The sequence below is a fragment of the Mobula hypostoma genome, assembly GCF_963921235.1.
Source record: "Mobula hypostoma chromosome 8 unlocalized genomic scaffold, sMobHyp1.1 SUPER_8_unloc_4, whole genome shotgun sequence".
Lineage (NCBI taxonomy): Eukaryota > Metazoa > Chordata > Chondrichthyes > Myliobatiformes > Myliobatidae > Mobula > Mobula hypostoma.
In genome coordinates this window covers 27,379-41,781 of record NW_026948127.1, presented here as the reverse complement: position 1 = coordinate 41,781, position 14,403 = coordinate 27,379, and the positions used below count along the sequence as shown (strand labels likewise).

At 44.9% G+C, this 14,403-nt stretch overlaps 1 protein-coding gene across 1 annotated transcript; it reads right to left on the bottom strand.

Annotated features, from left to right (window-relative positions):
- Positions 1-1,941: 1,941 nt before the first annotated feature.
- Positions 1,942-5,589, bottom strand: LOC134341196 (interferon-induced protein 44-like). Its single transcript, XM_063039017.1, has 4 exons — positions 5,485-5,589; positions 2,837-2,999; positions 2,653-2,750; positions 1,942-2,307 (listed from the first exon to the last, which is right to left on the bottom strand). The coding sequence occupies exons 1-4, from the start codon at positions 5,518-5,520 to the stop codon at positions 2,143-2,145; spliced, it is 462 nt and encodes a 153-aa protein (XP_062895087.1). The 5' UTR covers positions 5,521-5,589; the 3' UTR covers positions 1,942-2,142.
- Positions 5,590-14,403: the final 8,814 nt, after the last annotated feature.

Sequence of the window (14,403 nt, the reverse complement as noted above, 5' to 3'; positions counted from 1 at the left end):
AGGTTTTCCGTTCCAGGACATCTCAAATGTCCTCCTTCTTTAAGGATCCTGGCTTCCCTTCTGCTGTCATCAATGATGCCCTCACCTGCATCTCCTCCATTTCCCGCACTTCGGCTCTAACCCCATCCTCCTGCCACCACAACAGGGACAGAGTTCCCCTTGTCCTCACCTACCACCCCACTAGCCTCCGGATCCAACACATTATCCTCCGTACCTTCTGCCACCTTCAACAGGACCCCACCACTAAGCATATCTTTCCCTCTCCACCCCTTTCCGCCTTCCGTAGGGATCGGTCCCTCCGCAACTCCCTGGTCCACACGTCCCTCCCCACGGATCTCCCATCTGGCACCTATCCCTGTAAGCGCAAGTGCTACATCTGTCCCTACACCTCCTCTCTCGCCACCATTCAGGGCCCCAAACAGTCCTTCCAGGTGAGGCAACACTTCACTTGTGAGTCTGTTGGGGTCATCTATTGCATCCGGTGCTCCCGGTGCGGCCTCCTCTACATCGGTGAAACCTGACGCAGATTGGGGGACCGCTTCGTCGAGCACCTCCGCTCCGTCCGCCAAAACAGACGGGATCTCCCAGTAGCCACCCACTTCAACTCTGCTTCCCACTCCCATTCAGATATGTCCATACATGGCCTCCTCTACTGCCATGATGAGGCTAAACTCAGGTTGGAGGAGCAACACCTCATATACCGTCTAGGTAGTCTCCAGCCCCTTGGTGTGAACATAGAATTCTCCAACTTCCGGTAATTCCCTCCCCCTCCCTTCCTCTATCCCTATGTCACTCTGCCCCCTCCCCCAGCTGCCTATCACCTCTCTCATGGTTCTGCCTCCTTCTACTACCCATCGTGTTTTCCCTTATTCTTTCTTCACCTTTCCTGCCTATCACCTCCCTGCTTCCCCTCCCCCACCCCTTTATCTTTCCCCTTACTGGTTTTTCACCTGGAACCTACCAGCCTTCTCCTTCCCACCCTCCCCCCACCTTCTTTATAGGGCCTCTGCCCCCTCCCTCTTCAGTCCTGACGAAGGGTTCCGGCCTGAAACATCGACCGATCTTTTCCACGGATGCTGCCCGACCTGCTGAGTTCCTCCAGCGTGTTGTGAGTGTTACCAATGAATTGATCCACTTGAACCAAAACAGGTGTGTGTGGGCCATGGCAGTCAAAGCTCAAACTGGGCATGGCACCTGATAATGATGATTATTTAACTTCAGGAACAGCTTCTTCTGCTCTGCCATCAGATTTCTGAATGTCCGTAAACACTACCATTGCTTTTATTTTGCACTTGATCTATTTTTGTAATTTAATCTAACGATAAGATGGGAAATTATAGGCCAATAAGCCTGATGCCAAGGTAAATTATTGGAAGCTATTCTAATTGGCAAGATATTTAAGTATTTGGACAGACAGGGCCTGATTTGGGTTTGTCAAAAGGCTTAGTGTGTGGTGAGTGGTGGTTCACAAATCTTGCAAAGTTCTTCAAGGAGGTTACAAGGAAAGGCAGTGAACATGGACTGTCCACATGGACCTTAGCAATGCCTTGATAAAGTCCTGCATGGGAGGCTGGTCCAGAAGGTTCAGTTGCTTGGCATTCAGTAGTAAACTGGACTCAACATTGGTTTAGCTGGAGAAGACAGAGGTTAGTATCAGATGGTTGCTTCCCTGACAGGAGGCCTGTGACTGGTGGTGTACCACAGGGATCAGTGTTGGGTCCATTATTGTTTGTTATCTACAGTATATTAACAGTTTCATTGATGATGTGGTAAACTGGATCAGCAAATAACAGTTCAGCACAGACTAGATGGGCAGAAGGGCCAGTTTCTGAGCTGTAGTAGAGTATTCTATAATTTATAGTAACTTTACACCTTTGCATTGTACTGCTGGTGAAAAACAATAAATTTCAGGTCATATTAATCAACAACAGTAAACCTGATTTCAAACTGTCTTTATTTTGGAGTCAGGAAATTTGTGTGAAGTTCTGAAACATTGTATCTATATAATTGAAAAGTCCTCAGCTTTCAATCTCCTTCACACAACAGATTTACAGATGTGAGCCTCTAAAGCAGGCTAAAACGTTGACTATGCTCCTGAAACAGGATCAGTTCAACAGTTCTGTACAAGGTCAGGTGTAGCCATTACTTCGTCACTTTGAGAAACTTGTCGATGTTTCTGATCATATTATCCAGAGCGGACAGGGCAAGGATGCATTTGATCATCTCGATCTGATCACCTCTCCATTGATTCGAAACCACAAACATGGAACGCTTCTCCATCCCAGTCAAGTCTGACAACATCGTAAACTGAGAGAGAGGAAGGACAGGGGTATTAATGTACTTATAAACTCCTCAGGGTGATGACAAGTTATGCATCAAATTCTGGGTGAATAAGCAGAGAAACAGTTCCTTGTCATTTATCAGTGGAATCTTGCTGTGCACAGTTTGGCTGCTGTGTTTCCCACACCACAACATGGAAAACACATCACTGACTGAAGAACAGAGAGACCGAGGGATAGAAGATCATGGTTTCCTGAAAGTGGTGACACAGATAGAGAAGCCGGTGAAGGTGGTGTTTGCCTCACTTACTTCATCAGTACAGGAGTTGGGATGTCACATTACAGTTGCACAAGACATCGGTGAGATCATTACCTTGTTCTGCAGTGGCTTGTATTCATAAATTTGCTCATGGTCATCCTCTTGTATCCCTAGTAGTTCAAACTTGGTCCCAATCACAACCCTGTAAATATCTGGAAGAGGAAGGTAATCAAGATATCATTATCAATCTACCACATCATGGTGACAATGGTTACACAGAGCAAAAGAAAACACTTACATTTCTGTGCCACAATTGTCTGTAACTCCTTAAATGCATTTATTTGTTCCTCACTGATGCTGTCTACAGTGTTCATGTCAAAAATGAATGCGACACCGTGAATTACATTTTCCGGAATAACAGGATAGTTGGCAACATCCGAGTCAGGGTTGAAACTGTTTAACTAAGTGAGACAATGAAGAACTGGTTACGGAGGCAGCAGCAAGAACACTGATGATCACAATCACTCAGCACTGAGGTGAACACTGACTGGAGGGACAAGTCCCATCAGACAAAGCCCAGAGATCAGAGTCACTGATCTACTGAGATCCAGATGGGCTCTGACCTCACTCTTGCTTCAGGGATCAGTGGGATTTCTCTAACCCTGTCAATCTCCAGATGGGAAAGTTGCTGTCCCCAGTTCACTGTTACTTTTCAGTTCCTTTCATTGTGAGTCCACTCTGTCCCCACGAGCTGTTTTGGAATTTACACTGAGCTCTTCAATACTCAGTTCCTTGTACTATCTAAAATGTCAGCATTTTTACCGAAATGTCGGAACGTGATAACAAAGTTTTCAGAGGATTCAGAAACTGTTTGGTCCTTCACACTGAAGGATGATACAGATGGTTGGTCAGTGTGTAAACTGATGGGAAATTTAATCCTGAGGAGTGTGAGTTGTTCAGTCTCCATCAGTAATGTGGGAGAGACAATCGTGTGTATTGTATCCAGGTTACTGGGTGATAGGAAGGTAAGTGATACCTTCAGCAGATTTTGTTCATGTTATTTTCCATCAGCCATTCAGCCAGTCTAGTCTATGCTAGCCCTTAGTCAGTGCATCCTTCTCTCATCTCCCCATCATCTCCCCACCACTCTGACAACCCACTGGGAATGACAGCAGCAGACTGACCCAATGACCTGCACATCATTGGGATGTGGGAGCCGGAAACCAGGATCATCAGGGGGGAAACCCACATCATCACAGGAAGAACATGCAAACACCACACAGACAGCTCCAGAGGCTGGGATGGAATCGGAAACACTGGATCTGTGAGGCAGCACTACTAACTGCTCCATCACTGTGTCACACAGTAGTACAGACGACTTGCTCCAATTCTATCGGGTCCTGGTGAGGCTTGTGCACAGTTCAGGATTCCTTACCCAAGGAAGGATTGCAGCAATGGCTGACCAGACTGATCCGGGGATGGTGGCTTTGACGAATGAAGAGAGATAAGAACAGGAACAGGAACAGAGTGTAGGGGAATGTAATGGGTGACAGATGGCACATATTGTTCATCATAGAAACTGTTCTGCATGATTCACAAACATCAATTTAAGGCGACTGCTTGTTGGTTTTCTGTAATGGAAGTAAAGGACTTCAAATTTTGTTAAGCACATAAAACGATGCTTGAATATTTTATTCACAAACTCCTACAAGGGTAAACACTAACCCCAGCCTTCTCCTCCATTCTGAAAGCAGAAATGATCTAGTCTGGACCTCAACACCCTTCTTCTGTTGGCCCATGGCCATTGACTCCTGAGTGTCTGTTCTCACATCAGTTTGGAAGTAAGACAAGATTTCATGGCCATACACAGAATTCCAACATCAAACCCCACACGGTGGAGTTGTTGGCTTATAATGGATGCCAGCAGAAGGCAACTGGTGGGAGACAAGGAGGAGCTGCTCTAGGTGAGTTGGAGCAGGGGTCGGACCATCATTGGGGCAGGTGACCCTGTGACCTTCACTAGCAGTGGAGCGGATGCTGGGGTCATGTGTTGCTGGGATTGATCTATGTCTCCATCACTGCTCTGTCTCCTGACCTGCACCATGTGGAGGATGTCAGCACAACACTCAGTCCCCCCTCACGTGGACAAGAGCTCAACGTGTCCCAACATTGTGTAAAGGGCAGGTGATGTGGGGACAGTCAGCAGTGAGATGCCAGGCAGCGGGGTGTGGAATCCCTGACAAATATCTATCACAGTGTCACCGTGTGTTACTCCAGAACTAATCTCTGTCACTGTGTCCCCGTGTGTTACTCCAGGACTAATCTCTGTCACTGTGTCCCAGTGTGTTACTCCAGGACTAATCTCTGTCACTGTGTCCCTGTGTGTTACTCCAGGACTAATCTCTGTCACTGTGTCCCAGTGTGTTACTCCAGGAATAATCTCTGTCACCGTGTCCCTGTGTGTTACTCCAGGACTAATCCATATCATTGTGTCCATGTGTGTTACTCCAGGACTAATCGCAGTCACTGTGTCCTCGTGTGTTGACCCAGGTCTAATCTCTGTCACTGTCTCCCCGTGTTACTTCAGCACTAATCTCTGTCACCATGTATTACTCTTGGACTAATCTCTTTCACTGTGTCTCTGTGTGTTACTCCAGGACTAATCTCGGTCACCGTGTCCCTGTGTGTAACTCCGGGACTAATCTCTGTCACTGTGTTCTCCAGTGTTACTCTTTGTTTGTTATTTCTGTGTAACTTCTTTTACAGAGTGCCTCCCACTGTCAGCCTTGGTTATAGCTTCATCCCGAATGGATCATGGACCCAGTCTTCAGAATCATGGTCCTTCTATCAACTTTTCTTGGGGCCATTTCTCCCTTCTCTCTCCGAGGTTGTTCAGTGTTTAGTAGGAGGTGTAAATCAAAAATGTGAAGTACAGAGGAAACTCACTTTCATTCCTTTGGGAACTCTCCCTTCCAGGATCATCTGTAACACTCTCTTTGTCTGATCAGGGTTCTCCAGAGCATTCCATCCAACTGAATCCCAAAACTTTAAATTCCCTGCTCCGTAGGACCTGAGCTGTAAATTTTCAAAAAGATGTACATTTATATAGCACCTTTCATGGAGAGTGAAGTTCTGTTTAATGTAGAATACAGGGCAGACAGTGTTTACAGAGCAAGATCCCATAAAGTGTCGAATGGTGATCAACTAAAGAGATGCTTTGTGTCATTGGCTGATGACTAAAGATGTGCATCAGGACACAGGAGAACTTTCTTTTCCCTCAGTGATGGGATATTCCAATCTGTGGGAGATCTCCCTGATCTTCTCTCGGCCACATGATGTCTCACGACACAAGGAAACTCCGCTTCCCTTGCTGCCCTGGGACTGTTTACATTCCCCTGAGAGAGCAGGTGAATCCCTGGTGTACAGACCCAGAGACACTCTGTCTGCAACAATGTTACCCTAAATTTCTTGAAACATAGAAACATAGAAAACCTACAGCACAATACAGGCCCTTCGGCCCACAAAGCTGTGCTGAGTATGTCCGTACCTTAGAACTACCTAGACTTTACCCAATGCCCTCTATTTTTCTAAGTTCCATGTAGCTATCGAGGAGTCTCTTAAAAGACCCTATCGTTTCTTCCTTCACCACCACTGCCGGCAGCCCATTCCACGCACTCACCACTCCCTGCTTAAAAAAATTACCCCTGACATCTCCTCTGTACCAACTTCACCATTCCCCCCTCCCTTTCCCCTCTCTCACCTTATCTCCTTGCCTGCTTATTTCCTCCCTCTGGAGCTCTTCCCCTCTTTTCTTTCTTCCATGGTCTTCTGTTCTCTCCTATCGAACTCTTTCTTCACCAGCCATGTATCTCTTTCACCAATCAACTTCCCAGCTCTTTACTTCACTCCACCCCTCCTGGTTTCACCTGGTGTTCCTCTCTCCCCTCCCCAAGCTTTTAAAACTTCTCCTCATCGTTTTTTCTTCAGTCCTGCTGAAGTGTTTCGGCTTGAAACGTTGACTGTACATTTTTCCATAGATGTTGTCTGGCCTGCTGAGTTCCTGCAGCATTTTGTGTGTGTTGCTCCAGCATTTGCAGATTTTCTCGTTTTTGATTCTGACTGACTGTCCAGATTAAGATGGCTCTACTGAAGTTGTGCAACAGATTACTGGTAGTTCAGGTGGCAAGAAATATGACTAAAAACTTTCCTACTGACACCTTTTGTCTCTGTGAGTTTTGTGGAATTTTTAACCCTGCTGACATGATGAACTGAGGTGGCTAATGTGAGTAGGCTTGGGCCTACTCGGGGTGCTCCAGGGAGCAGACTAAGGACTCAATCTGATTCAGAATGCTGTTGTTTGTATAATGTGTTATTTATAGCTTTTTTGAAAATTGGTCTCCAGGTTTCTTGCTTTGTGAATGCCTGTAAGCACACAGATCTCAAGATGTGTAATTTTTACATTCTTTGATAATAAATGTGCTTGAATCTTGAATGACCATCTGGTATGGAGGGGCCCAATGCACAGGAATGGAAAAAGCAGCAGAAAGTTGCAAACTCAGCCAGCTCCATCACGGGCTCTAGCCTCCCCAACATCGAGAACATCTTCAAAAGGTGGTGCTTCATAAAGGCGGCATCCATGAATAAAGACCCCCTCCCGCCCTCCCAGGACATGCCCTCTTCTCATTGCCACCATCAGGGAGGAGGCACAGGAGTCTGAAGGCACACACTCAACATTTAGGAACAGCTTCTTCATCTCTGCCATCAGATTTGTGAACGGTCCATGAGACCATGAACACTACCTCACTATTTCACTCCCCTGATTACTATACATATATAATACAGTTTTTTTTCTATATTTATTATATATTTCATTAATATTGTAGCTCAATCAAACTCTGTTTAGACCACACTTGGCGTATTGTTTTCAGTTCTGGTCACCTCATTATAGGAAGGATGTAGAAGCTTTAGAGAGGGTACGGGGGAGATTTACCAGGATGCCGCCTGGAATGGAGAACATGTTTTATGAGGAATGGTTGAACGAGCTTGGGTTTTTCTCTTTGGAAGGAATGAGGAATGAGAGATGAGTTGATAGAGGTGTATAAGACTGAGAGGCACAGATAGAGTGGAGACCCGGCACCCGATTCCCAGGACAGCAATGGCCAATACCAGAGGACATCCATTTAAGGTGTGTGGATAAACTTTAGGGGAGATGTGAGAACTGAACATATGACTGCCTTGGGGACTCCAGCTCCTGATTTATCCTCAGGGTTTATTCCTGAAGCTTTCCCATGTGTGGACATAGCTGTGAGGCAGGAACAATTTCAGATCAGCGGATTCCTTCTCCCAGATGAGCTGCCAAACCCAGCTGACTTGTCTCATCTGCCCGGAGTCCATTATCAAGGATGTACTTTTGGAATACTAGGAGGCACATGATAAAGTAGGCCAAAGTCAGCATGGTTTCCCTAAGGTGAAATCTTGCCTGGGAAATCTGTTGGAAGTCTTTGAGGAAATGACTGGCAAGACAGATAAAGGACAAATCAGTGGAGGTTGTTTACTTGGATTTTCAGAAGGCTTGGTGTTGTACGTGATGCTGCTAAAAAGATATTATCGTATGGTATTACAGGTGAGATACTAGCATGGATGGAAGATTGGCTGATTGGCAAGAGGCTGTGTGGGAGTAAAGTGGGCCTTTTTAGATTGGCTGCCAGTGGTCAGTGGTGTCTCACAGGGTCAGTGTTGGGACCACTTCTTTTCAAGTTATATGATTTGGATGATGGAATTGATGGCTTTGTGGCCATGTCTGTGGACGTTATGAAGATAGTTGAAGGGGCAGGGAGTTTTGAGGAAGCAGGGACTGTTCAGAAAGATTTAGACAGATTAGGAGAATGAACAATGAAATGGCTGATGGAATAGAGTGTAGGGAAGTATATGGTCATGCACTTTGATAGAAGGGATAAAGCCGTAGACTATTTTCTAAGCAGGGAGAAAATTCAGAAGTCAGAGCTGTAAAGGGACTTGGGTGTCATCGTGCTGGCTTCCCTGGTGAACTTGCAACTTGCAGGTGGTAAGAAGGCAAATGCAATGTTAGTATTTGTTTTGAGAGGACTAGATCATAAAAACAAGGACGTAATGCTGATGCTTTATAAAGCACTGGTCAGACCTCACTGGAGATTTGTGAGCAGTTTTATGCCCCGGATCTAAGAACAGATGTGCTGGCATTAGAGAGGGTCAAGAGGAGGTTCATGAGAATGATTCCAGGAAGGAAAGTGTTAATGTACAAATGGTGTTTGATGTCTCTGGGCCTGTTCCCACTGGAGTTTAGAAGAATGAAGGTGGATCTCATTTCAACATATGGAATATTCAAAGGCCTCTATTGAGGAGAGGATGTGAAAAGGATGTTTCCTATAGTGAGTGAGTCTTGGACATGAGCGCACAGTCTCATAACAGAACAGAGATGAGGAGGTTGAGCCAGAGGGTGGAGAATCTGGGGAATTCTTTATTACAGATGGATGTGAGGCCAAGTCATTGGGTATTTATATTGCATCTTGTCAGGCTCTTGATTAGTAAAGGTGTCAAAGGTTATGGGGAGAAGGTAGGAGAATAGGGTTGTGAGGGATAGTGAATCAGTTGATGGAATGGCAGAGCAGACTCGATGGGCTGAATGACCTCATTCTGCTCCTGTGTCTTATATTCTGATCTAAAAGAATATGTCTGGCCTGTGAGAGTTCCATCATATCCTCTGCCTTCCCCCATGTCTCCTCGACTGTACATATCTTTGTTGTGTATTTAATCTTTCTGTTATATTTGAGTAATTTGTCTATAGAAATTGGTTGATAAAGCATTCTTGTTCATTTCAATAATCTGTCATGGATTAAATGTATAAATACGTGAATTATATACGTCATCACAGTACCATGTGATACACATGTGTCTCGTTTAAAGTCAGCACAAGGTTAGACTCCTGTGTCTTCCTTTGAATGCGTTTAATATTTTGAATTTAGAAAAATTAACACTGGAGATGAGGTATTTTAAAAACAAATGTGAGATGGCTACCAACCTGTTGAATTGTAGCAAGACATTCAAACTGTTATGATTTGTAATTTCAAAACATTGAACAAATTCAAAGGAAGGCCCGGAGTCTGGGGATGTGGGTCTAACTTCATGTTTTAGTTTAAGTGAGGCACGCATGTATCACATGGTAGTGTGATGATGGATGTAATTCATGTATTTATACATATAACCCGTCATGTATTATTGAAATGAACAAGTATGTTTAATCATCCAATATATATACCAGATTACTCAAATGTAACTGAAATATTAAATGCACAATATTCCTCCCTGCTTAGTGATAAGTGCCAATTCAATAGATAATGCATCTCAACTATATAAGACATATTCTAGGTAATACAGATATTCACAGCCCAGTAAAGAGTAAATTGTCCCATTTGGGCTGAAAGATTTAATTGCTGTGGTGGATGTCTTACTCTTGTGGGAAAATGCCTTTCCTGACAAGTTGGATCTCTCTGCCTGGCAGCTGAGACTTGAGGCTGTGAAACAATCTCAGGTTCTGGTGCTTCCTCTGTGGTGGTTGTGGGAGTTGATTCTGAGACTGCAGGAAGTAGTTCTGACTGTGGTAGCCACCTTTCTTCTTCTAGTTTGTGCATCTTGATCTTGGGAAGGTGCATTCAGTTCACTGGAGTATTTTCATATTAATGCTTTTAGTGATCCCCTTTATGATCTAGTCCCTCCTCTTGGCTTCTCCTCCACAACATCACCTGTTTTCATCTCGCCAATGGATCGAAGTAGATCCAGAGAGAGAACAGGAGAAGAAAGGTGACCAGAGATGTCACAACTACTTCCTACTGTCTTAGATCCAATTCCTACAACCACTACGGAGAGGCCCCAGAAACTGAGATTGTTTTACAGTGACAAGACTCACCTGCCAAGAGAATAACACTTCTATTCAGGAAAGATATTGTCCCTCAGCAATGAAATATTTAGGCCTGAATGGGACAATTTAAAATTTGGTACACTGCGGATGCGTGTATATGGTCGAAGTTTATTTATTGAGATACGGCACAGAATAGGCCACTCCTGCCCCTCAGGATGCACCACTCAGAACCCCCGATTTAACCCTTGCCTGATCACAGAACAATTTACAATGAACAATTCACCTACCAACCTGTACATATTATAGAGTATACTGTGTATACAGTTGAGATGCATTCTCTATTCAGTTGGTTTACAGCTAAGCAGGGAGAAATGTTATCATTTTACAGTCTTTGAATTATTTTAATGTTTTAAATTACAAAGCATGATAATCTCGTCCTCACATAGTCCTACTGGAATATCTACAGGGACCTACCCTCCAACAACAGTAAACTGCTAAAACATACAGTTAATCAGCTCAAAACTCAAACCCGTTTTCCTGATAAAATTACTGCCCAGAACCTGTTCTTGAGCAGTTGGCAAGTTGATGAGCAGAGCAGAGTGGGACACACTCAGTTGTCCCAACTGTATATTCAGGGGTGTAGTCAGCTGCCCTGCTGTGAATGTCCAGTAAATCCAGATAAAATAATATTATCTTTCATTTCCCAATGGTTCACTGACTGTGGATTTGCTTAGGGTGGTTCAAGAGCCTCTGGTGTCCCAAAACATTTTCTATGGCAGCCTTCCACCTGAGCTTCTACAAGGGGTCGACCCGCACCAGCCCACCCTGTGAGGCACTACAATGTAACTGAGGCCTGACACCGTCATTGTGTACTTGAGAACCCACAAGTAACTCTGCAGAGAGTCGTGGATTTCCATCAGCACCCTGGACATGACATTGCGGTAAGTTAGTTGACTTTCCAGGGGCAATGAAGCCTTTGTTACATCCTGATCTTTCCCAACCCGTCTGGGTTGTGGGCAGACTCTAACAAAACATTTCCATGGGGACCCGATATTCATAACAGGAGGAATGTAGACATTCTGACCGCGTCCTTGACCATCCCTTCCAGTAGGTGGTGCTGTTGAGCGTGACGATGGTTTACCCTGTTAGACACCCCGTCCCCCTTCATTCTGTCACTACACACCTTGTTCTCTTATAGGGGACATTTTAGAACCTGTTTCCCCTCATCCTCCATCGTACCTTTCTCCCTCCCTTCTCCCATTCTCATTTCATCCTTCTGAGAAACCATGTTTCAGTGTGTGTGGGATCTGTGGGATCAAACATTTCACACACTCTTCTGCTCTCCTCAGTACTGTGTGATACCAGAGTCTTCAGCCAGTTAATACTCTGTTGTTGAGTCAAATCTCACCTGTCTAAAATGGGAATATAAACACTTGAGAAAACCGACCATAACCTTATCACAAATGCAGTGGGGTGCTCTCCTTTTCACGGTCTACACTTATGTAGAGCCTCCACTGGGTTACTTCAATTAGTTCCTACAGCTTTTAATAGAGCATCCAATAAATCACACAGTGTCCCCTGGCCTTGTGCCTGTTCCTCTGGCAGGGCTGAGTGAAACGCTGAAGTTAGACACTGAAGTGCTTAACTTCCACTCCTTTGCTCCATCTAAACTGTGAGTTATCTTGTGCTACACACATCAAAGTTGCTGGTGAACGCAGCAGGCCAGGCAGCATCTCTAGGAAGAGGTACAGTTGGCGTTTCAGGCCGAGACGCTTCATCAGGAAAACCAGGGAACCTGTTCAACAAAACAACAAACTCCCAATGCGCAAAAAAGTGAACAAATCACACAAACAGCAAAGAAAAATGACTGAAAAGCACAGAATATTAAACAATAAACCACAAAGTCATCAAAACAGTCCAGGAAAACAGTTTCAGCACAGTTCAGTTCAATCTGTGTTGTTCCTCTGGGGGGGGGGAGGGGAGAGAGAGGGAGAGAGACAGAGACAGAGACAGAGACAGAGACAAACACACTCTGATCAAATGCAGGCACCTTCCCCGGCAGCAGTGAGAGAGAACGATCGAATACAGGCAGACAACACTGAATATCCACTCACCTTCCACTCTCATTCTTGTTGATTTAAATATTCCTCGTGAATTTGGCAATAAATGGAGTCGATCACGGGTTTCCGTGTCATCTCCGCACTTCCTGGCATCCTGGTAACCCACTTTGCTGAAAACCTCATCAAACTGCCTTGCAGACAGCAAAGTTCAATTGTCCAAAAAAAATGCCATCAAAGCAGGCTCAAACAGTAGCAGAATCATATTTAAAACCATAACAGATGGGAGTAGAATAAGGCCATTTGGCCCATCAATTCTACTGCTGATCCATTTTTCATCTCAATCCCATTTTCCTGTCTTCTCCCCATAATCTTTCATACCCTAACTAATCAGGAACCTATCAACCTCCACAATAAATGCACCCAATGATCTTGCATCCACGGCCACCTGTGGCAATGAATTGCACAGATTCACCACCCTCTGACTAAAGAAATCCCCCTCATTTCTGTTCTAAATGGACATCTCTCTATTCTGAGGCTGTGTCCTCTGGTCCTAACCTCCCCCCACAATAGGAAATCTCCTCTCCATATCCACTCAATCTAGGCCTTTCAACATTCGATAGGTCTCAATGAGATCTCCCCTCGTTCTTCTGAATTCCAGTGAGTAAAGGTCCAGAGATGTCAAACGATTCTCATGCAATAACCCTTTCATTCCTGGAATCATTGTCATGAACCTCCTCTGAGCCCTCTCCAATATCAGCACATCCTTTGTTGCATTTTCCTTCCTCACCACTGACTCAACGTGTAAGTCAAACTTTTGGGAATGTCCATTGAGGACTCCCAATCCCTTTGCACCTTTTTAAATGTTCTCCCTGGTTAGAAAATAGATTTTGCTTTTACTCCTTCTAACAAAGTCCAGAACCATGCACTTCCCAAGACAAATTCAATCCTCCACTCCTTTGGTCATTCTCCTCATCTGTCTAAGTCCTACTACAGCGTCTCTGCTTCTTCAACACGACATGCCCTGCACCTGTCTTTGTATCACCTATGAAGTTGGTCAGCACTAGTAGCCAACAGGAAAAGGCTGCTTTTATTCCCACTCTTTGCCTCCTGACAATCAGCCAATCCTCGATCCACGCTGGTATCTTTCCTGTAATACCAGCAGCCCTTACCTTGGAAAGCAACCTCATGTGTAGCACATTGTCAAAATCCTCCAGAAGTACACAACACCGACCGATGTTGTCCCTCCTCATTGTTATTTCTTCAATCCTGATTGCTATTTCTTCAAAGAATTCCAACTGAATTGTTGGGCAAAATTTTCTTTAAAGGAAACCCTGCTGACTACAGCCTATTTTATCATGTACCTCCTAGTACCCTGAGATCTCATCCTTAATAATGGACTCTCACCTCTCTCATTCACTGAGGTCGGACTAACTGGTGGACAATTTCCTTTCACAAACACGAGAAAATCTGTGGATGCTGGAAATCCAAACAACACACACAAAATGCTGGAGGAACTCAGCAGGTCATGCAGCATCTGTGGAAAGGAGTACAGTCGACGTTTCGGGCCAAGACCCTTCAGCTGGACTCGAAGAAAAAAAGATCAGGAGTAGCTTTAAAAGGGGAAGGGGAGGGGAGAGAGAAACAAAATGTGATAGGTGAAACTGGGAGGGGGAGGGATGAAGTAAAGAGCTGAGAAGTTGATTGGTCAAAGGGATACAAGGCCGGAAGTGGATGAGTCTCATTGGAAGAAAGGTCATGGAGGAACGTAAAGGGGAGAGGAGCTCCAGAGGGAGGCAAGGGGCTGGAAATCCAAGCAACACACACAAAATGCTGGAGGAACTCAGCAGGTCATGCAGCATCTGTGGAAAGGAGTACAGTTGACGTTTCGGGCCAAGACCCTTCAGCTGGACT

What these genes read in the sequence shown, in the direction of transcription:
- LOC134341196 (XM_063039017.1), bottom strand. Translation starts at nt 5,520, where the DNA reads ATGATCCTGGAAGGGAGAGTTCCCAAAGGAATGAAA. An exon ending in GACAATTGTGGCACAGAAAT is followed by an intron (nt 2,751 to 2,836) that starts GTAAGTGTTTTC and finishes TTCCTCTTCCAG; the next exon opens with ATATTTACAGGGTTGTGATT. An exon ending in ACAAGCCACTGCAGAACAAG is followed by an intron (nt 2,308 to 2,652) that starts GTAATGATCTCA and finishes CCTCTCTCTCAG; the next exon opens with TTTACGATGTTGTCAGACTT.